This window comes from Amblyomma americanum, chromosome 9 (assembly GCF_052857255.1).
Source record: "Amblyomma americanum isolate KBUSLIRL-KWMA chromosome 9, ASM5285725v1, whole genome shotgun sequence".
Taxonomy (NCBI): Eukaryota; Metazoa; Arthropoda; class Arachnida; order Ixodida; family Ixodidae; genus Amblyomma; species Amblyomma americanum.
Window position 1 is genome coordinate 119,588,756 of NC_135505.1, and position 21,449 is coordinate 119,610,204.

The 21,449-nt window shown below is 44.3% G+C and overlaps 1 protein-coding gene across 1 annotated transcript in view; it reads right to left on the reverse strand.

Annotated features, from left to right (window-relative positions):
- Nucleotides 1–2,438: 2,438 nt before the first annotated feature.
- Nucleotides 2,439–21,449, reverse strand: part of LOC144103621 (gastric triacylglycerol lipase-like) — a 31,999-nt gene continuing 12,988 nt past the window's right edge. Inside the window, exons 3-10 of the mRNA XM_077636289.1 lie at nt 20,023–20,173; nt 16,029–16,121; nt 13,865–14,017; nt 13,086–13,157; nt 7,553–7,621; nt 4,917–5,149; nt 3,283–3,310; nt 2,439–2,459 (exon numbers count right to left, since the gene is read on the reverse strand). Coding sequence (XP_077492415.1) covers nt 2,439–2,459; nt 3,283–3,310; nt 4,917–5,149; nt 7,553–7,621; nt 13,086–13,157; nt 13,865–14,017; nt 16,029–16,121; nt 20,023–20,173 — 820 coding nt within the window. The remainder of the gene's footprint in view (nt 2,460–3,282; nt 3,311–4,916; nt 5,150–7,552; nt 7,622–13,085; nt 13,158–13,864; nt 14,018–16,028; nt 16,122–20,022; nt 20,174–21,449) is intronic.

Below are 21,449 nucleotides of genomic sequence, written 5' to 3' on the forward strand. Positions count from 1 at the left end.
CCACAAGCGCTGACTCGCAACTAGATTTTAATTCACGTCCAAGCATCTTAAATACTAAGAACGCCAAACACAAACAAGAGGGAAAAACCAAAAGAAAAACGATACAAAGCTGCTAATCATGCCCACAAAGGTGACAATCAGCACGAGCGCGAGACTACACATCTTGGCCGGATAAAAACATCATCTCTTTATCAGTTAGTGTGACAGAAGGATCACTAATACAGCTATCAGGTTCCAAGCGGATGTGAAAAGCCTCCAAAATTTCCCGCGTTAGGCTGTCATTATGTTTTCCTAGGATGACGGTGTTAGACAACAGAGGGGTGCAAGTACCTTCTCTCCAGTGGCGGGCAAGGTTACAAGAAGACCCATTACCTCGGGACCTGTGGTGCTCACTAAGACGAGCGTTGATGCAACGTCCTGTCTGGCCAATATAACTCAACCCGCAAGTGCACGGAATCCTGTAGACAACCCCCACATTACAGGGCACAAAAGGGTTCTTATGGTTGGTCTGACAACCATAAGAACCCTTTTGTGCCCTGTAATGTGGGGGTTGTCTACAGGATTCCGTGCACTTGCGGGTTGAGTTATATTGGCCAGACAGGACGTTGCATCAACGCTCGTCTTAGTGAGCACCACAGGTCCCGAGGTAATGGGTCTTCTTGTAACCTTGCCCGCCACTGGAGAGAAGGTACTTGCACCCCTCTGTTGTCTAACACCGTCATCCTAGGAAAACATAATGACAGCCTAACGCGGGAAATTTTGGAGGCTTTTCACATCTGCTTGGAACCTGATAGCTGTATTAGTGATCCTTCTGTCACACTAACTGATAAAGAGATGATGTTTTTATCCGGCCAAGATGTGTAGTCTCGCGCTCGTGCTGATTGTCACCTTTGTGGGCATGATTAGCAGCTTTGTATCGTTTTTCTTTTGGTTTTTCCCTCTTGTTTGTGTTTGGCGTTCTTAGTATTTAAGATGCTTGGACGTGAATTAAAATCTAGTTGCGAGTCAGCGCTTGTGGTGTCCTTTCTTCGTTGTGTCCCGTTGTTTTATTGCGCTGTTCAAATATGAATCAATACCAACTCGCCCAGTTCGCAGCTTTAATGTGTTTTATGAAAACTACTTAGAACTTGGCATGCGTATTTACTGAAATGAAGAAGCATGCGCGATGGCTCACGGGTTATCATGTTAGTCCGGTGGCAGGTAATATGCAGGTTCGATCCCGGCGTCGCAGGTCGCATTTTGATTAAGGCGTAATGCTAGAGGCCTGTGTACTATACAATGTCAGTGGATGGTAAAAAATCGCAAGTGGTCGAATTTATCCACGGCCTTTCATTACAGCGTATCTCATAGCATTATTTACCTTAGCTATTTGAACCCCATAAGGCAAACCAAACGATCAAGATTACATTTGTAGAATAGAATAGTCAGGATATACCTTGCTTCGTAAAGCAGTGTGTAGAGTTGCAGTGGTAATTTTTTCCAGTTCCCCTTATGTTATTTTTGCCTTTTGATTCTACAGGCCAACATGCCCGCATGACTGACTGCAGCAACAGTTCGCAAGAATGCTTCTCAGGAAACTAGACGGACCGTTACTTTCAATATTTAGGTGCATAATGTGGTGCATTCTTGTGCTGCTAGTATTGCATATTCCCAGCCTGGAATGCTTTGCAATAAATTAAATTTGTAAGTATATTGTCGACATGTCAATTGTTCCGACCGTGTGGAAACATTTTTCAGCGGTTTTACACTTTCTAAAGAAAGTGGTCTACAGAAGGTTTAGTAGACAGAGGTCTATAGACTGTCCAGACAAAGATCTATAGCATTGCAAGGCTATATACCTACGGCATGTCTATAGACTCTATAGAGAAATCTACATGAAGTTGGTGGCTATAAGACTATAGATTGTCTACAGACTATCTATAGACTTGTCTATTAGTCTTTCAGAACACATTTATCAATAGACTGTCCATAGACCGAAATCAATAGGAAGTGAATGGCCATAAGTGTATAGATCGCCTATAGACTGGCTATAGACCTCTGTCTTCTATATTTGCTGTAGACATTTTTCTATGTACTGTCTATATACAAAAGTCTCCGAAAAGTGTCTGGCCATAAAGTTATTGACTCTATAGACCAGTCTGTAGAATTAGTCTGTAGAAACTCCGAAGACTTTATATACTGAAGTCTTAAAAGAGTCAATGGACTGTCTAAAAATGTTTTGTAAGGGCGTCCTCACAATGCGCGGCTGTGGGCTGACCCGACAAGGCGGTAATTGCATGCCAGCTTCCGCTGCGTTTATGGAAGGCATGGTTATGGCCGGTAACACCCAATATCAGAAACGGGCGCGTAAAATGGACCAGGGAAACGCGTTTTCGTCTGAACTTTTCATGTTGAAATTTCTGAGTTTAATAATGTTCGTTGTCATGTTCCGATTTCTATCATTCTTTTTGCACTGATCTCTAGAACCCACAAAATATGCATTTAGTCAGATTAAATCGCACTGCGAAAAACTTTGCTATTCCCCTTTACAAATCTCCTCTTCCTCTCTATCGCTTCCAGACCTCTTAGCTACCCCGCACCTGTGAAACACTGTTCCTGTTAAAGTATTCTCCTACGGTCCCTTCGCTGCCCATGCCAGTGCAAGTACCAACCATGTGGCTTGCGATGCGATGTTGCTCATTGCTACAATGGTTTTATCAGTCGCATTTCTCTGCGTTTCCGTCAACCTTTCCCTGTGTTTCTCTTTTCCTACTGTGGCTGCCTCGACCTGTCTTTGGGGGGGGGGGGGGGGGGAAGGGGGCATTTAGTCGTGATGTTAGTGTGACGTTTTCTTCTTCAAACCTGTCTTGGCGAGCACTTAGTACGCAACATCTGCACATAAAATCCGCACCTTCCGCCTTCTCTACCGAATCAAACCGCGTTTACTCTTAAGTTGGTTTGGCAACCCATCACAGTCTCTGAGTCTATCCTCTTACCTAACATAACTTGCTAGCACGGTTTCAGATCAGTTATGTGTACACAAAATAGACCCACAAATTTGAGATGAGCTCTCTAGGTGGTAATCCGTATAACCGCCGGAACAATAACATAAATTCTGCTCCATAGCCTTCGCCTCAATGAGCATAGAAAATGAAACTGGTTCTAAGCACACTAATAACTGCGGGAAATTCTAGGTGCGGGTGGAATAACTTTGCCGCCACGAATAATAAACTAAATTCTGCATCGTTGCGTACACTTAAATACCCGTGACCATTTAAAAAAAACTAATAGATTTGAGGTTGCCACGTCGGTCCCGCTGTCATCAATCTGTCTAGTTCAGGTCACAACGTGCAATACTAAGAGCGCCAGATATTGCGTCCGCACCGCACGGCTGTCGGCTTCCAACTGCTGTCAAACTAGACAAAACCAACGGGCGCCACCTCTCGGCCAACAACAGCGAACACCGCTTAAGTGAAAAAGGAAAAATTTCTTATGCAGTTGAGAGAAAATTACCACCTCCCTCAAAAAATATTCGCAGGGATGCTGATTCTTACTGGCTTGCTCTTCCTACCCGCTGCAGAACCCGGGCTTTGAAATTCTTTCTACAGGCAGCGCCGAAGAGCTTTTGAACCATAAAGAAATACACGAGGGCAACCAAAAATTTCAATATTCCGGGGTAATATTTTTATTTTCAGCAAAACGGTGGATATGGTGCCAGGCGCACAAGCAAGAAGCGCGTTTTCACGTTTACTGTGTTGAATGTTTCATTTCATTTCATTTATTTTTCCTTAAAGTCGAAAAGGCATGACGAAAGGGTGGAGCAAACTCAAGATTTTTATCCAGAAAGAACACATCAAAACAGAGCAAGAATAAGCGGGTAAAGGAAAGCAATAATAAAAATAACAATATTCAGTAGTTAAATGATGTTCTGTGGTATACAATGCTAAAGAAATTCCCGGGATTCGAATAAAGCAAAAGTTGTACAAGAAACACTCGTGCGTGCAATATAAGAGCAAACTCAGCGCAGAAGACACGACACCAAAAACAAAAGTAACAGCAATCAGCTGTTTGATGTACCGAGGTGAATATGGCGGAATACATTTCCAGCACGGAAAATGAGCGTTTATTTGTTCCCAGAATGACTTGCGGTCAGTACCTGCTGCGATAGTATCTGGCAGTTCATTCCATAGCGCTATGTCATCAGGAAAAAAAGAATTTAGCCCTAAGGTGATACATTTGATCCATGCATGACTTAGGCTTGACTTAGGAAATAGGTCATGACTTAGGAAATAAAATTGATTGATTGATTGATTAATTCATTGATATGCGGCTCTGCGTCCTGTGCGGGGGTTGTAGCTTTTCGTATCACGTGTGTGGGTGATAACAGAAATCATGAAGAAGACAGAGGGAGGGGAGATACGATGCGGCGTGATGTGAGTGACGGAATGTCAAGGGACTGTTTCAGTGCGGTGATACTTGTTTCTTCTTGACTAGTAAGATGTTGCAAATCGTGTTGCACGGTTCTGCAATGCTTCAAGGTCAGCGGCGAGATACGCTTGTGATGGTTGCAAAATACATGCCGCATATTCTTGTTTTGGGCGTGTGAATGCTATATATATGCAAGTTTTTTTTTATATGTCGGGGGATGCGGCCTAAAGTTACGTCGCAGGTATCCAAGTGTTCGTGAGGCTGCAGCGCAGATGTTTTGAACGTGAACTACCCACGATAGCGATGGCGTTAGATGGAGGCAAGTCCATCTGCAGGATAATGCGGGGTGAATGGAAAATAAGCCAATTCCATATTGATGCTGATTCACGGTGCGTTTTTCAGGTTTTTGGCAGCTTGAATACGACTTCAAAAGAAATACTGTGCAAGTCAATTATCTGGCTCTTGTTCCACCGAAGCCGAGCAAGCGTCGACGTCACTGGCCGGCGTACTGCCGAATAAGGTCGATGGCAACATTGTTCAGGAAATCGTTTGCCCTGTATCCGATCACGAAGTCAAAGTGGCGGAATGTTTCCGGTGGGACCACATAGTTCTTGACAACTGCGGATCCAAGCCTAGACACCAGCAGTGCCACGTCTGTGGGGTTGGCCACGGAGTCGCCGCTCGATGAGAATAGCGCCACTGGTGCTGTGATCTGCTCCACAGGGTATGCCGGGGGCTTTTTCTGCGCATAATTGCATCAACGATCTCGCTGTATCAATATTGATAGAAGTTACCGGCCTTGTCCGATGTGATGCCTAGATTATAGCACTGCTCGATTTTCTTGCGAGCTATTGAATGTTGCAGCATATTTATAGAGATCTCACGCATGGGATGAACCAAAGAGCACAAAAATTCTCTCACTCTAAGATAGAAACCGAGGAATCTAGATGCGTTCGCCAAGAAGGTTACGAACCTGTGGTCGAGTGCAGCAGAGAGCGGGTGACAAGGAAAGACACCCTTCGTGCTTAAGATACACAGTAACAGGCAACATTAAGAGCATTCTCGTTTACTTCATCTCGTTAGGATGTTAAGCATTTATAACCCGAAGACGTCTATCCATGCTATGATGTCTGCTTTATTAATCATTCCGTTGTTGTGCTTCACTGCGCAAGTAATTGGAACGATTTTTTTGCAATGCTGTGCTTGTTATTCTCTCACTTACTGCAAGCTAACCATTGCATAATCAAGTGCCCTTCGCCTAGGAACCTGTTGCCTGCATGCCAGGTGACGGGGCAGCACTGGTCGTATCTGCGGCAGCCATTAAATAAAATATTTCTAACCAGCAGCGTTCGTGACTATGTCAGTCGTGGCTCTACTCCGCATGTCTGTTCGGTGCCCGTCGAAGGCTTGATCCCGACAGCGAGTGGGCGAACTCTCACCGAGTGATCCGGATTGGCGCAGCGAGCGGGGGATTACTGCGCATTAATCACGGGCTCCGCCTCTGGGACGTCGTCCCGAACACGCTCTGCGTAAATTGCTGCCAGACTGAAACGCGAACAGGCATAAGAGAGGAGTGTGGGTTGGGGCGTGCGCTGTCCGCCGATTCTCTCTGCCGACGGAACTGATAATGGACTAGATGCGTACCAGTTGAAAGGGATTAGGCATTGGAGCCGTCGTTTGCTGAGAAAGAGCCAGACCGAACGGTACCTGATGAAAGCAGCCTTAAGAAGCTTTCAGATTATCCCGCGCCTCGTTGTTTTAGGAAAATTGGTGGAGCCGTTCGCAGTATACGTATCGAACGCATGTTGGCTTCGCTGTACTGAATGTGCAGTGACGTTACATAGAACACGTGTCGGCAGGAGCTGGCCGTGTGCTGAGCACATGCTCCTGAGGTCGCGTAAACATGCGCCGAAGAGAAGGAGGCATTCTTCTAATCCGCGAGCTTGCCGCTCCTTTACGCTATGGCCGCTACTGACCTCAAGAATGGGGCTGTACACGTGATGAAAACTTACAGGCGCTAATTGAGCATGAGTCCAGTCCACACCTAGGGTTTCCTGGACACACTAGGGAGCGTCACCGCTGTATCACATGAGCCTAATGCCGCCGGGTTGTGGGCTGTCAAGGGGCAGGACTGGGATATAGGGGCTCTCGCCATATTCGGCGAGGTGTCTTGACAGTGGGATACCTCTTACTAAAGCCGCCCTCGTCGCTTCGGAGGATGCGGTTGTTGTATGGCGGGGCTCCTATTTGGATACTTCTTATCACTCCTCTTTCAGCTCTCCTCTGTTACCATCTGGCAGTGATCGTGGCCGAGCTCAAGCCAGTGAACAGGCCCGCGCATTTTACAGTTCCTTCTCCTTCAGTCGCTACAACAAGAGCAGGGTGAACTAGTATGGTTTCGTGGCGTAGACACCTAGGTTGTCTCTTGCGGGCACCACCTTGTGAAAGTGCTTCGTTCTGTTCACTTTACCTTCTTGTACATAACGCAAATATAAATTTAATGTGTTCTTTTTTCTTCTGGCCATGGCTTTACTCAATGAGATTTCGTGCCAGTCTCTCACCTTGCGTCGCAGAAACGAAGTTCTACCAATGCTCGACTTTATTCAGCCAGGCAATGAAAAGAAGGGGAAACTCTTAACTAAATGTCAAGAAAGCAATATTTACCAGTAAAACCACAAGAATTCTATTTTCCGCGCATAAAGTTAAAGAATATACATTGTAACCACAGGACCCTCCTCGTTAGCAACCTCCTTGATCAGTTTGCAATAAATTTATTCTCGAGTAAATGCCTTATTACCGAAAAACATCCCTCAGTGGACCTGATATTCTATTCAGAGAGATAAGCCTTTTAGTGAACCAGAACGGATTCACTACAGCCCATTAGTGTGGGTGCCCCCCGTGGGTAGGAGATGAGAAGTGAGTGCGAGTGAACATTTTCACATGCCCTTTTGCACAGGGTGCCAAAAAAGAATGGTAGAGGCAAGCCATAGGCAATGCGAAAGTTGAACGAAAATTTACAAGCAGCAATGAATCTCGGACGCCGATAGCTGTTCTTAACGTAATAATGAGGTCTACTTGTAAGGGGGTATTTTGCGACAGTTGCTTCATTAACTTCGTGTAAAAATAAGAACTTGGCAACCGGTACCTGATTATAGCGCCGGAGGTTTTCCTTGGCCCCGTAGTCATACATGACGAAATCTTTGGTCCGGAACACCTGAAAAAGTAAAATCCCCGTTCGCTTTGTAAGTTGTACCGCGAAGACATGCTGCGCACAGAGGAAATTGACGGCCTGTTTTGAAACGACTTGTAGCACTTGTAGAAACACTGCGACACAGTTGTGCAAGCCCGCGTTAAAAAAATGGAATAAAACATCAAGCGGATATCGTGTGCTCTTAGAGAGCACTGCTTTTTACATATTCGATACCAGCTCCGTTAACCTTCCGATGCTTTACGACCACCTCTGATAGTACTGCAGGAATTTTGGAGATAGGCCTCAATACCGTATTTGTACTTTCAATAACCAACGCCTTGTTCAAAAAAAACCCTTGACACCTAGTCGGCACTGCAACTTCCTCGCACCGATCACTTCTCAACACTCATATATCACTTAACCTGCGATCTTACGCATCTCTTTCTACCCCCTTTTACAAGTAGAAGCATTTTTCTCCACCTGTGTAGAGTCGCTTTGACTGCGACGAGCATCCAATAAGGCGTGGTCTGATGTTTCTTAACACTGCAACCGGGGGAAGATCCATGGTATCGAAAATATATGTATACATCTCGCTGCCACTAGAAAATGTCGGAATGTCTGCACCGCACACGGCAAGCGAACTCATTCGATATAAAGCGCGAACACCTCCCCAGTGGCTGACAGTGTTGGAACGTTATGCTAAGCGCGTGAGAGCATGCTGTAAGACAGCAAGGCTGAATGCGCAGACGGATCAGAAAACTTCATAGATGTAAGGAAACTGCGAATTATATAGCCACCGATAGGCGGCAGCCTTGAAATAGCTAAATACTCCATAGGCACTCTCCGCCTTTCAAAGTTAATGTTTGCGTGTGCTTCTACAAATCATTATGTCGAGAGCATTCTTTTTTTTATTGCTGCGCACACACACTGTCGTTGGCTCATTCTGGAGTTGTGCTGTGGATATGAGACTGTCGCATCCAAAGCGCAGTGGCTTTTTTCAGAGTGTTAATGCTATCTTAATCAGTTGTGGGCATGATTGACTTGTGTTACCTGCAATCAGGAGATCATGAACTCGAAATAATGATATCGTAACATAAATCTTGTGTAAGAAGTGGACGCGCACGGGATCAGTGCTGAGCAGAGATAACTGGAGATCGAATTTAAGAAAAGAATGAGTGTTCCTAAGAAAGTGAACCGCAGCCGCCTTGAGGCACAGATTAGGCGGAGGAGATAAGAATATTGTGTGCACATATATTGTGCCAGCAATCGGACCAGTTCAGTAATATTTGGAAACCAAAGCGCGAGGCGTTAGGTGAGCCGTGGGCATGGTCTGGCTGACATGGACTGTGATTGACGGTGGTTGCGGCATTGCAATTCAGTGCTACCCTCCAAAGAGAAGGATGCTTTAGCTCTACACTGTATGTGACGCTGCACTGCTATTACGATTTTATAGCCTTAAAGCTGGTATGCCAAATCCGACGTTCAGCAGGTTCTCAGCAGCTGTGCTGTTGGCTTGATGAACAGTGATTGATATCGCTGAAACACAGAATACAGCTGGATCGCTTGTGTTTCCTCAGCATTGCGAGCACACTTAGGTCACTGGGCTGTTAAGAAGCAAGGAAGTGTGGTCTAGAGGGAGAGGGCATAAAACAGGTTTTAACTTGCATAATATTAGTAATATTTGGTTTTTTGGGGAAAGGAAATGGCGCAGTATCTGTCTCATATATCGTTGGACACCTGAACCGCGCTGTATGGGAAGGGATAAAGGAGGGAGTGAGAGAAGAAAGGAAGAAATAGGTGCCGTAGTGGAGGGCTCCGGAATAATTTCAACCACCTGGGGATCTTTAACGTGCACTGACATCGCACAGCACACGGGCGCCATAGCGTTTTGCCTCCATAAAAACGCTGCCGCCGCGGTCGGGTGCGAACCCGGGAACACCGGATCAGTAGCCGAGAGCCCTAACCCCTGAGCCACCGCGGCGGGTATTGGCTTGCATGCTGCTTCCGATTTGCGGATACAGGTGCGACGCGGGATGCGGTTCACATAAAAAAAATATAGACGCTGCTTTCGCGTAGAGGAAGAGTTACCAAGAAATCTTAGCTTAGTTCAAGGAGTGTAGACATCATATTTTTTCTTGCATGTTCTATTCTTTAAAATGATGCGTTGCACATTATCCTAAACAGGTCAACTCGTGATACACTCCTATTATCCTCGGAGAAATTATTCTAGAACTTCTTATTGATGTTTTAGCTTCGGTTTCATCAACCGAACGATGGTTGTGCCGTGAAAGAAGTGTACAGTCATGTGAAGCATGAAAAAAGTAGAATATAATGGTTGATGAGTAGTTTCAGCTCAAAGCAAAACTTTAGCAAGCATTCTTCAAATAGTGTAACAGGAAGGACGTATTGGCCGATGTATTTTTTTTTCACGCCTTGCATGTCTTAGCCACCGTTCGTTTTTGAATGCTGAAACCAAAACTGCATGAAAGAAAAAATTCTATTCATCATGGGGCGATCTATGCCAGCTAATGTCAAACGCATCATGTGGAAGAGGACTTTAGTTCAGTGTTAATTTATCGGCGTTTAACGTCGCAAATATACTCAGGCTATGGGGGACGCCGTAGTGAAGGGCTCCGGAAATTTCAACCACATTGGGTTCTTTAATGTGCACTGCCATCGCACAGTACACGGGCGTCTAGAATTTCGCGTCCATTGAAGTCCGACCGCTGCGGCCGGGATCGAAAACTAGCCTTTCGCGTAAACAGTCGAATGCCAGAACTACTAATCCACCGCGGTGGCTGTGTGGAAAAAGAAAATGCGTAATTATAGTTAGACGGATATGCATCTTTAAGCCGCAAATGTGCAGCAGTGCAGCACATTTTAAGGCTAAAAGGCTGATCAACCATGTTTGCGGGTTCAATTGCACACTTATGCAGGCTAGTGATACGCAGCACGAGTATGCCGTTTTGGCAGAATATGAGATTAAGAGGCCTAGCACCGTATCCTGTTCCGGAAACACAGATTCTGAGTGCACTGTACGGCTTCGAATGACACTCAGCCGGTCTCCGCCATTGCGAGGCCTCTACGTGCGCTTCGAGAGTGTGCCTGTTTTGCTTCTCGCTTTGGAAAACTTACAGACCTTACTTTATGCAATGATTTGTGCACTTGCCTATCTTCCCGACTTATGTTCCGATAACGTGGCAGTGTCTCATATTCATAATGCCACGTGATAAGAATACCGCGTACAGAGTTTTTAGCCTAATACATGTTATCTACATACCGAGTCTGGAGAAGGGATTTCAATCTTCGCTGTTATTCTCTAATGGCAAGATATCGACATCAGGCGTACTGGGGTACAGGAAACGGTGGCCGGATACGCGCCTCCAGCAGTCGTTTAATGTAAAGACCCAATTATCCTTTGTACTGCGCCAAAAATTCTTTCTAGACATGAGGATTGACTTGCTACGTTGTGGTATGAATGTTCTAAGCTTACCACTAATCTTTAAGAGCATACGTTCGCTACAGGCAGCATCGTTGCTATAGTACTAGTTATAGCCCTCGCACTGTCTAGTAAGCTAAGCCTCGCAGTTCTCGCCACATTTATTCAAAAGGTTGGGATCAAAATGCCTAAACGTAAGACACCAGTGTTCTGCGCGAAGTGACAAAGGTAGATCCTTGGTTACAGGAGCGAAAAACAGACACAGCACAAGGCAGAAAGACGGGACGGGGCGCTGCCTTGTGTTGTGTCTGTTTTTCGCGCGTATAACCAAATATGTACAGTTACCAACTTGCCCAGCAAGACGGTCTTTTATGGCAGAAGTAGATCTGTCACTTTGAGCCTTCTCTATAAGACTGTTATCTAATGGAACAACCAATGTAAGAACCAAAGAAGACGTTCCTTTCGCCACATTAGAAAGCGTACAGAGGCGAGGAGTCACCCGCAGCTGGGCCCCCAACGCAGCCGCGGCAACATAATGTGGATTCCCCTTCGTAGCAATTGACCCTCCGTGGCACATAGTGCGGGGAACTCAGCTCTTTCAATAAAGAAGTGAGATTTTTAAATTCTCCGCATCGGCAGGCATGTGTTGTACAATCAGAAATCTCTGACCTCGTTATGCGTGATTCAAGTCCTACTGAGCGTAGCTTTAGGGTTGTGTTCATGGATTGAGATGTGCACAATAATGTACTCTACGTGCAGATGACTTTCACTGCTATGTGCAAATTATCACTTGTTATTGAGCAGAACAAAATCTGAGTAGCTCTCTTTTGTGATAACCGCCAAAAATGAAGCTTTTACAATATATCACAAGCCATATTTCTAAGAACATACTTGAACGAGGAATCAAAGTATCTCCTAGAAAGGAGCTCAAGGCTTGCTGTCATATTAGTGACTGTAAAAGCGGCCTACGATTTCAACGGACGTTGTCCTACATGAGTAGACGGCTGAGGGGCTCTGAAGTATGCTGTTTGTTTAGTGTGTCCGACAATTTCTGCTAATCATTTGTGTTTGAAGATATTAAAAATTATTTGGTTGCCTTATAAGCTAGTTTTATTTTTCATTTTCAGTGCATCACCAGCTTAACTATGAGCACTGCAGGTAAAAGGGCTCTCCCACACCTCTCCGAATAACCCGATCTTGTGTAAGCTGCGGCTACGTTATCAACGCAAACTTCGTGACTTAAACTTCCGAACTGCCTCTCGGCCGCCCACTGTTAAACCTTCCTTCTCTTCAAATCCGCTCTGTTCGCATTAGAATCATTGCTTATTTTTCCTTCATATTACGTGGCTCGCTATTTTAATGTCTTGTTGATTTTTGCTAGCGTGTAACTGCTGGCGCTTGTTCGAGGAGCCACTATTTTCTTTTCTTGTCTGTTAATTTCCAGCTATTATTTTCACAGTGCGCTGTGCTTTCCCTACATTAACTTCAGCCTTTTTCTTTATTCCCGAGTTTCGTGGCCCATTTATCAATGCCGAGAAAGATGCTGCTGTTACATACTTTTAAGAAATGCTCCGAACTGCCGTTCATGATCCGAGTGTATCTGCCAAATGGACTCCAAGCTATTGATATTGTAATATAAGCGCTCTGAACAAACTCACCTTTGTTCTACATTTCTGCTTAGTAAGCGCTGGTACCAAAGGGATTACGGAAAGTGAGAACTGATATTCCACATTTTCATTCCCAGTCATTGCCGACTAAACTGTTACCTCCCGTTTAAATGCCATACAGGCGGAACCTCTGCCCATATGCCAGTAGAACATCACTTTAAATGCGCAGCGCTCCATCTTTCCCTTCGTTGGGAAGGGTAGCAACAACATCAGGACGTAGAACGAAAGCACATGATCAATCACTAGCTATGTGTGTAAAAAATAGCAATAAGTGGAGAATTTTTTCAACATATCCTTTGTTTATGTATTAAAAAAATCATCTCACAACATCTCTAAATGAATGCACAAATATATACAGTTCGTTAACAATATGACTGCGCACCTGGTAGTAGTGAAGAAAATTCTGTGCGGTAGATCCGATAGGGAGATGCCCTAAGTAAACCGGCAGCCGTGTCTGAAAAGGTGACACATTGAAAATCAGCGTTTTGGTGCCGTCGACAAGGCTGTGCACTGAAAACAAGGCGAGAATGATTTCAGTAATTGACTAATGACGTATTAACTAGCAAGTTGGTGATTCATAGCGTTTAGACGCACTGAGAGAATTTAATGACAACCAGGATGGAGACGCCCTGTATATTACTTACATTTCATGGATACAGTATGGACTGTAAAATTCTAAGGGAACTGTTAGATTCAGTTGTGATCAAAACTTCTGCAAATATTATTGCTTTACTGAGCACCGAAATGTGCATCTGCCACAGCGGGACGGGGCATCCCCGAAGAAAAAACAAGAAACTGGAAACGGCACGTACATTGCAATGCTTCATGTGGTGTAATTTTCAACTTCGTGATGTCCGAATGACAACCACTATATCCCGGAAAATTGTCCTATCGAGCCACATTACGAGGCCTTGGAAATTTTTCCTCCTTTCATCAACTTATGCATGCTATTGTACCTTGCATGCATGACTGCGTGTACTGCCGCGATCAGTTGGACTTTTATCTATCGTTACTGAAGGCAACTGGCATTTGTCCTGCTTCCAAATTCTATACCAGCTTCTGGGGCAGGAAGGTTGGCCGACACCAGCAAGGTGGTTGCCCAGGAGGCGTTAAAGTGAGGATGTTGCGCGGTGTGGCTGAAGCTTTCTTCACCATCCTTACCTCGTTCAGCTGATACGGGCTGGTGTAGGCAGTGAGTGAGGTGACGAGGGAGCAGACCTGACCGGAGACCACTCTACACAGTGTTGTCAGCAGTTGCGAACCCAATTTATTCAGGCCGATGTAGCCTGCCCTAGTAAAAGGGTAGAGAGCGGCCTGCGGTAGGTGGAAAGGCATGTTATGGATACAGTCGGCACATATATTCGCCACTTAAGCAAAAGAAAATGAAGTGGCCATTGCGGCTATGTGGGCATTTTCGCAAGCTGTAAATGTTCTTTCATGCTTTGAATTAGGTTTTTTCAATTGTTTATTTATTTACTTGTAAATGAATGAATTCATTCATTCATTCATTCATTCATTCATTCATTCATTCATTCATTCATTTATGTAAAAGTATTGCGGCCTCAAGGACACCAAGGCGGTGAGCATGTTAGTACGTTTTCTTCCTTCTATTAACATCAGGTGATACATATGCTCTTGTGTTTGACAGGTGAAGCAGAAAAGAAGAAAAATGAACAAGTTTGCATTTCAGTTCTGTAGAATGATGACATACATGAGTGATACGCTTCACATATTATTTGCTGCAGACACATGTTACAGTCAGGATTTTGATCGGGGCTAGTTGATGCATTGTTACAAAATAATCCAGTGCGAAGGAATCAAGCGCAAAGCTGTTTATCGAGCTTTGTAGTGTTTTTCTTCCGTAGGACTGGATTAGGCTTTGGTAACAACGGTTAGAAATCGCAGACTTTCTACAACGCAGAAGTGCCTAGACCGACGACGAAGCTATGGTGCGTACTTTTGTGCTGTTCAACCATTACGTAATATTTGGTGGCGGTGCACGGGTCGATCTCGATACCTCTTTCATATTATGCGTATTAGTATACATGGAGTAATATGAGTGGCAGGTAGAAGTGTTAAAAGAGGTACTTACAATTTCGGAGGTGTTGCTCTCTGCATGCAGTACTAGTGTTATAGGATTTATAGTTCTCTGGGTTTGCAGTTTATCTACTTTTGCTTATGAATGCTCCATCGTCTGTATTAACCTCAACTGCAGGTATTTAGCCACATATTTAATTATGTGAATAAGTAATGATGCAGGCATGGCGGTGCATTGCGTTAGGGGAAATATGCGATCAGAAATTTAAGTATGACGTGGCAACGTGCATGAAATAGTAATGGTTGCATTGATGATGCACTTGCGTTGCCAAAGTTTTTCGCTGTTAACTTGAGCAGTGCATTAACTACTGTGCACGTTACAGCCACGACCAACAATAAACAGACGGAGGTACACCCCGCAAAAGACCCACGGCATAAAAATGTTCTTCAGTTTTGTATTCAGTGAAGCCCTCTCCGAAAATTATACGAATATGTTAACGCTTTGACCTCCTAATAACCACGATAGACATGCGGCCGCAAGCGTTTTCCTCATTTCTTTTGAGGAGGAGCACAAAAAAGAAAATAATACCGGCTCAATACTTATTCTTCTCAATTGTTCTGAATTGTACGTTTTCGTCAATAAGCTTGAGCTTGTGGTTAAGTACGATGCTTCGGAACGTGCTTAGATTTCATCAGCGTCTCTTCCCCAAAACTATGCAGTTTGAATCGAGTATTTGGTGATCGTTTCCAGCCAGGCTGAGAGCGTGATCAAGACTTGGGTTGAGGCTAGTTGCAAGGTCGGCCGTTCACACCCGAATTTCCGGAGGAATCATGGTGAGGTGTGGAAGCGTAGCCACACAGGGACACAACGGAGAAGTGTACCGGATGAGCAATAACTTTCAACAGATTTATACAAGCACACAGTTCCTAAAGGGAGCACTTCCGCATTCGCAAAGCCCTCTCACTCGCAAACGCTTTTAAAATGAACCTTAAAGGGCAAGAGTGGTGACAAGTGTGGAGACAATGAATAGGAAGCGGCAAAAAGGTTGAAGATATCAGAAAACGCTGCTCTTTGTGTGTTACATGCACTCATCATGATCTACACCTCATCATGACCTACGAACAGGCTCAAATTGCTACCCTTAAAGAGAGGAGCACCTCCGACGAGAGAAAAAAGAAACACAGGTGAGCCAAACTCTAAAATATCCGCTTGATTGTGTGTATTTTCTACCTCACATTCCTTTTATCAATACGCGGAGTGGCCGCCATGACGGCTAGTGTCACTTACCTCTATCAGCGGAGCGAATGGTGCCACAAGCGACAACGGAGGTCCAACGTGGCTGATGTTTGAAACGGGAGCGTATGCCACGAAGAGGTTAACCTGCAGGAGCAAGAATTCTTTTTATCTATCTTTTCTTTTTAAACGAGCTAAATCGGATTCATAGCGTAATTTTAGGGTAACTTTTTTAGCCTCTTTGAAGCTCCATAGCATTCTTTGATCAAAGAAACTTTTTTCTTAGCCGTTTCGCCTTTATCTTATATGTCAGTGATAAGTAAGCTAACTGGGAACAATTAGAATGCACGTATAGAGGAAAGAAAATACCTCTTTTTATCTTTACAAAAAATGCGCTTTGAATTGCAATTGAAAGTGTGTGTAATTTAGTGGTATTTTTAAAAAAAATAACAGGACATACCAGTAACGTTTAATTAACAAGGACAAAAGGAGAGAAGACAACACTAGCGATAGACATCAACTGATTTATTTCTCAGGAATACCACGCATTAGTTACCTGGAATCTACTGAACTAGCGTTGCAAATATCGGAAAAGGAAGGCGGGTGTGTGGTTATGCCGAAAAGTAATCTACATTGAGAATGAAAGTGAGGTAATTACGCAGAATTTTGTCCAAACGCAGTCAACAGGTACGGGGATCAAGAAGCAGGCACTTGCGCTCTGTAATAAGGTGAACCTGACTAATCTGCAACGAAATTATTAGAGGGGCTGTAAAAGACGGGCTGACGCTATTCTTTTCGGCAAAAACACACAAGCCGGATGCTCCCTTGTGCGAAGTCGCCGCTGAAGCACGATCTTCGCAAGGCCTCCTTTCCAGGTTCCTTTAAAGAAGTTTAAAGCTCCTTCCAGTTATCAAGCCATTAGGGTAAGTAATTTGAAAGGCGTGATTTTTATTTTTCGCGCAAGAATGCCTCTCATTGGTAGCTAAGCTGGCCTTCTCGACTGACATTGAAAATCTGTTCTGGTCCATTAGATAAAATGACATTTAGTGACAGTAAAAAAGAGCATAGACTAAAGGGACTGCAGGTTCGAAATGATGTAGGCACTTCTCCGGACAATTTTTTTTATCGCTTTGAGAGTGTTTTCTTTTCAGTACTTATGTTAATTTTCAGGAAAGGCAGTTCATTCAGCGCTAGGGCTTCTCCATAGGCTTGTGCATCGCCGCGTTCCTTAGTGAACTGTTTTTAGCGAGTTTGGACAAACACATCGAAGCGCGCCTCAATGACAAAATGTTAAAGAAGTCTGGATATGTAGACGGTTTTCTTGCACTAGTACAAGCTGAAGAGCACAGAAATGAAGATGCAGTCCATCCTACTTTAGATCTTTTTTAAGTTGTGCGCTTGTGTTCTGAATTTCACTCATGAACTGGATAATAACGGTAGACTACAGTTTCTGGACGTTCACTTTGGTGAATTACACGTTTGCCACATACACCAACCAGCGTCCAAAAAAACGAATTTTGAATTTTGATTCGGCTCAATCTATATTGTAAAAACGAGGCATTTCTAGAACATACTTTCTTGCTGCTCTCAAAAAGTCCTTCACGCGGAGTTTGCTTGAAGATACACGAACGCAAGCTGGTGTCATGACAAACGCGGGTTTTCCTAGCGAACTGCTGGTATCGGTCGCTGATAGCGTCATAAACAATATAAATACTAGAGAACAAACTTAGCGACAAGCTCATGAACGGTCTAGATGTGTATGTTGAGCAGTTTGCGCACCACCTTAAAAAGGTGACGGTGGAAGGCGATGTCAGAGTTTTGCTTACTGCACAGAACAAACTTGGCAAACCCTGCAAAGCTGTTAAGGATGCCACCAAGAGAAAACTGACAAGCCCCATTAAGCATGGGAATCCTTTTTTTTTATCTGCAGGACCAATGTATTCTATAGTATTCGATTAGGAGTATTCTGGAGTGGGCTAGTTGGTGCATACTTCCTACGACACAGATTGACACAGCACAACGGAACGAGGACGAGAAGAAACAGGAAAGCACAGCGCCCGTCCTGCGCTGTGTCAACCTGTGTCGTAGAAAGTATTCTACTATCATGCGGAAAATTTTACATCGGCTAGTTTGGCCGATGTAACATTTTCCGCATGAAACATAAAACTCTTGCAGTGGCGATATCAGGACCTGGAACACTTGGCGGCAAATTGCCAACTTTGTGAACAAGATTCTAACCCATGCTTTGAGTAGACACGTGTAATATCTCTAGATGCGGACGAGAAGGAGCGATAGGTACTGGCATCTTTCTTGTACACGTGGAAAGGCATTCGTTCGTGAATTAACCAAATTATTATCTTTCTGCGAAGGAATTGAAGTTATCGTATCGGGAGATGCCGTCTCGCATGGAGTAAGATTGTCGACACTTTTGGGACCTGATCGTTGCGTATAAATGCGTCGTATTTCTGTTAATAAATTTTGTTGATGTCTAGCGCTTGTGTTGTCTTCTTCTCTCCTCTCCTTCCTGTTATTAGTTAGGGCTGCTACTATGATCTCTCAATCTAAGCTCCAACTAGCCCAGCTTTTTGTTTAAAGCTTCTAAAAAGTCGAATAAAGCATATTATAATGGGTTTAGCAGTTACCAAATTCGTACTCGCTAGGAAAAAATAATTGACTATCTTCTCACTGAAACCGAACGCAAAAATCAATTGAACAACGGAAAAATATTCCGGGTCAATCTTGAAACCAGCTCACCATGGCTCAAGCAATTCTCACTTGGACTGTATTTTCACCATGATTTGTTTTTTTTTTTAATTTTTGTCTATTTCTCTAAATTAAAAAAACCTGCTTTTAAAGTTATGTTAAATGTTAAAGGTTTCTGGGCATATAAATGCTGACCATATGTACACAACATCTGTTAAATGAAATTTAATGTGATGATGCCGTTTCACTCAAAGAGGCTTATAGCACCTCCGAACATCACAGGCATCGCAGGAATAGTTGGGCGCGGCTACAATCACTCTAGAAAAATGCATTATTCTTAGGCATGACAATCCTCATTTTCTATAACGCATTTACAGGACCCGCAATCATAACAGATATCGGAGAAATAGGTCTGCGCAGCTGCAATATGTCCAGAGAAGCCTGGTCGCCTCTCATGTGAAAAACATGGGGCCGAGTATCTTTCAAGACCATTAGATGGCAGCACAAAGCTATAAAATCAGCTGCAAACGTAAAAGCTTCTCCGCACGTTTGGTCACAACTTGCAGACTAAGGCGAGAACACTACAATGATAACCATGTGAAGAAAAAATCTAAAAACACGTCCATGCACTGAATTCTCTCGCGAAAGGTCGCTCGTACTTCGGAACTAAATAGCTTTGACTTTATGAAGCTCTTCCACACAGTTCTGTCTCGCGCATTCTTACAATCGCAAATGTTTTTGGCATTTATTAACTGCAACATGGCATCCTTACCGGCAATCCTGCATGATAGGCACACATGCTTCAGGAGAACGACATGGGACGGCACTAACGCTGTTCCCTTTGTGAGTGGGTCTAGTGATTTGACTGCCAGGTTTGGTACATTAGGCACTCAAAGAAAAACGGCCTTGGCCAAGGAAAAGTGCTGGGAGGGCATTTTAAACTGCATTACATGAACATCACATATATCACCCTGGTGAGGTCGGTGGTAGAATTTCCAGTAGACCACACTTCCAGTTATAAGGTAGGTAGTAGACTTTGGCCGTTGAAAGAACACATCAGGAAAAAAATAGGAAGAATAAAATTGCAAGATTTCAGTCTTTCTCCAGGTTTAAGGCGCAGGCTGACAATAATCTTTTCTAAAGAATGAATTTATTTTAAGGACTCTTTTTGATCATATCGCCACATTTTCGCCTTAATAATTAAAGAATTCCCCGTTCCGACCCGGCTGCCCCAAGAAAGAATAGCTTAACTATGATTCATTGTCCTGTATTTCGCCCATTGGCTCTGTTTCTGTAGTACGCCTGACATAGTTAAAGGAAAGGAATGATTGCATTTGACACGCACTTTGTCGTTGTACTCTGGACGGGTAGAGAGCAACACTATAGTGGCGGTCACTCCCTGGGAAAAGCCAAACAGCGTCAGGTTTTTAGCCCCAGTAGTATTGAGGACATGGTCGATGCTTGCAGCCAGGTCAAAGCGTCCGATCTCGTCAAAGCTGCAAGAAAACGTGTGTCAATTACTTGGCAAGGACCCGGGTTTTCGCGGGAGTAGCGAACGCATCCAGTTACAGGCCCAGCTTTTCTGGACATCAGCAACTGGAAACACGTGTTGGCCGCCAGGAGGGACCACCGCGAAACTCGTAAGGGACAGCTTATTTTTTAATATTTACTCTTCAGACAGACAGACAGACAGACAGACAGACAGACAGACAGACAGACAGACAGACAGACAGACAGACAGACAGACAGACAGACAGACAGACAGACAGACGTACGGACGGACGGACTGACAGGCGGGCAGGTGCTGGTAGGTGGGTAGGCACTGGTAGGTAGGTAGGTACTCGTATGTGGGTAGGCACTGGTATGTGGGTAGGCACTGGTAGGTAGGTACTCGTTGGTGGGTAGGCACTGGTAGGTGGGTAGGTACTGGTAGGTGGGTAGGTACTCGCAGGTGGGTAGGTACTCGTTGGTGGGTAGGCACTAGTAGGTCGGTAAGTACTCGTTGGTGCGTAGGTAATGGTAGGTGGGTAGGCACTGGTAGGTAGGTAGGCTCTGGTAAGTGGGTAGGTACTGGTAGGTGGGTAGGCACTGGTAGGTAGGTAGGCACTGGTAGGTGGGTAGGTACTCGTAGGTGGGTAGGCACTCGTTGGTGGGTAGGCACTAGTAGGTCGGTAGGTACTCGTTGGTGCGTAGGTACTGGTAGGTGGGTAGGTACTGGCAGGTAGGTACTTACTGGTAGGTGCGTAGGTACTGGGAAGTAGGTAGGTCGGTGGATAGATATAGATTTTTTACTTTCAATTCAATTTTTATTTCGCTGGATGCGGCCAGTAAAACATATATGTGAAACATCTGGGCCCTTAGCCTTCTCGACTAGGCTTGGGTCCAGGGAATAAGACTCGAAAAAATGTAGCGGGACAGACACAGTGCGCGCTTCTTCCAACAGAAATTATACAATAGTTACATATAAACAATAATTGACTGATTTATTGCTTGACTTTGGCCTCCTCTTATTGGGGGGTTTGTAGCGAGTCTGATCTTGTCCAGTGATTATAATAACGTGGTTATTTGTAATGTCCGTCTTGTAACTGTCCACCTTCTTTTTAAAACTTTGAATCCTGTTCTGTTCATTTTTCCCAAGCATTCAGGGCAATTTTTCGTATTGTAAGCTATATTTGATTTCCTTGATGTTTTCTGCAATTGATTTATTCTTTTTTTGCGCCAGAAATAATCTAATGTTCTCTTGGCCGTTTCTGTACAGCTGATGGTTAATTT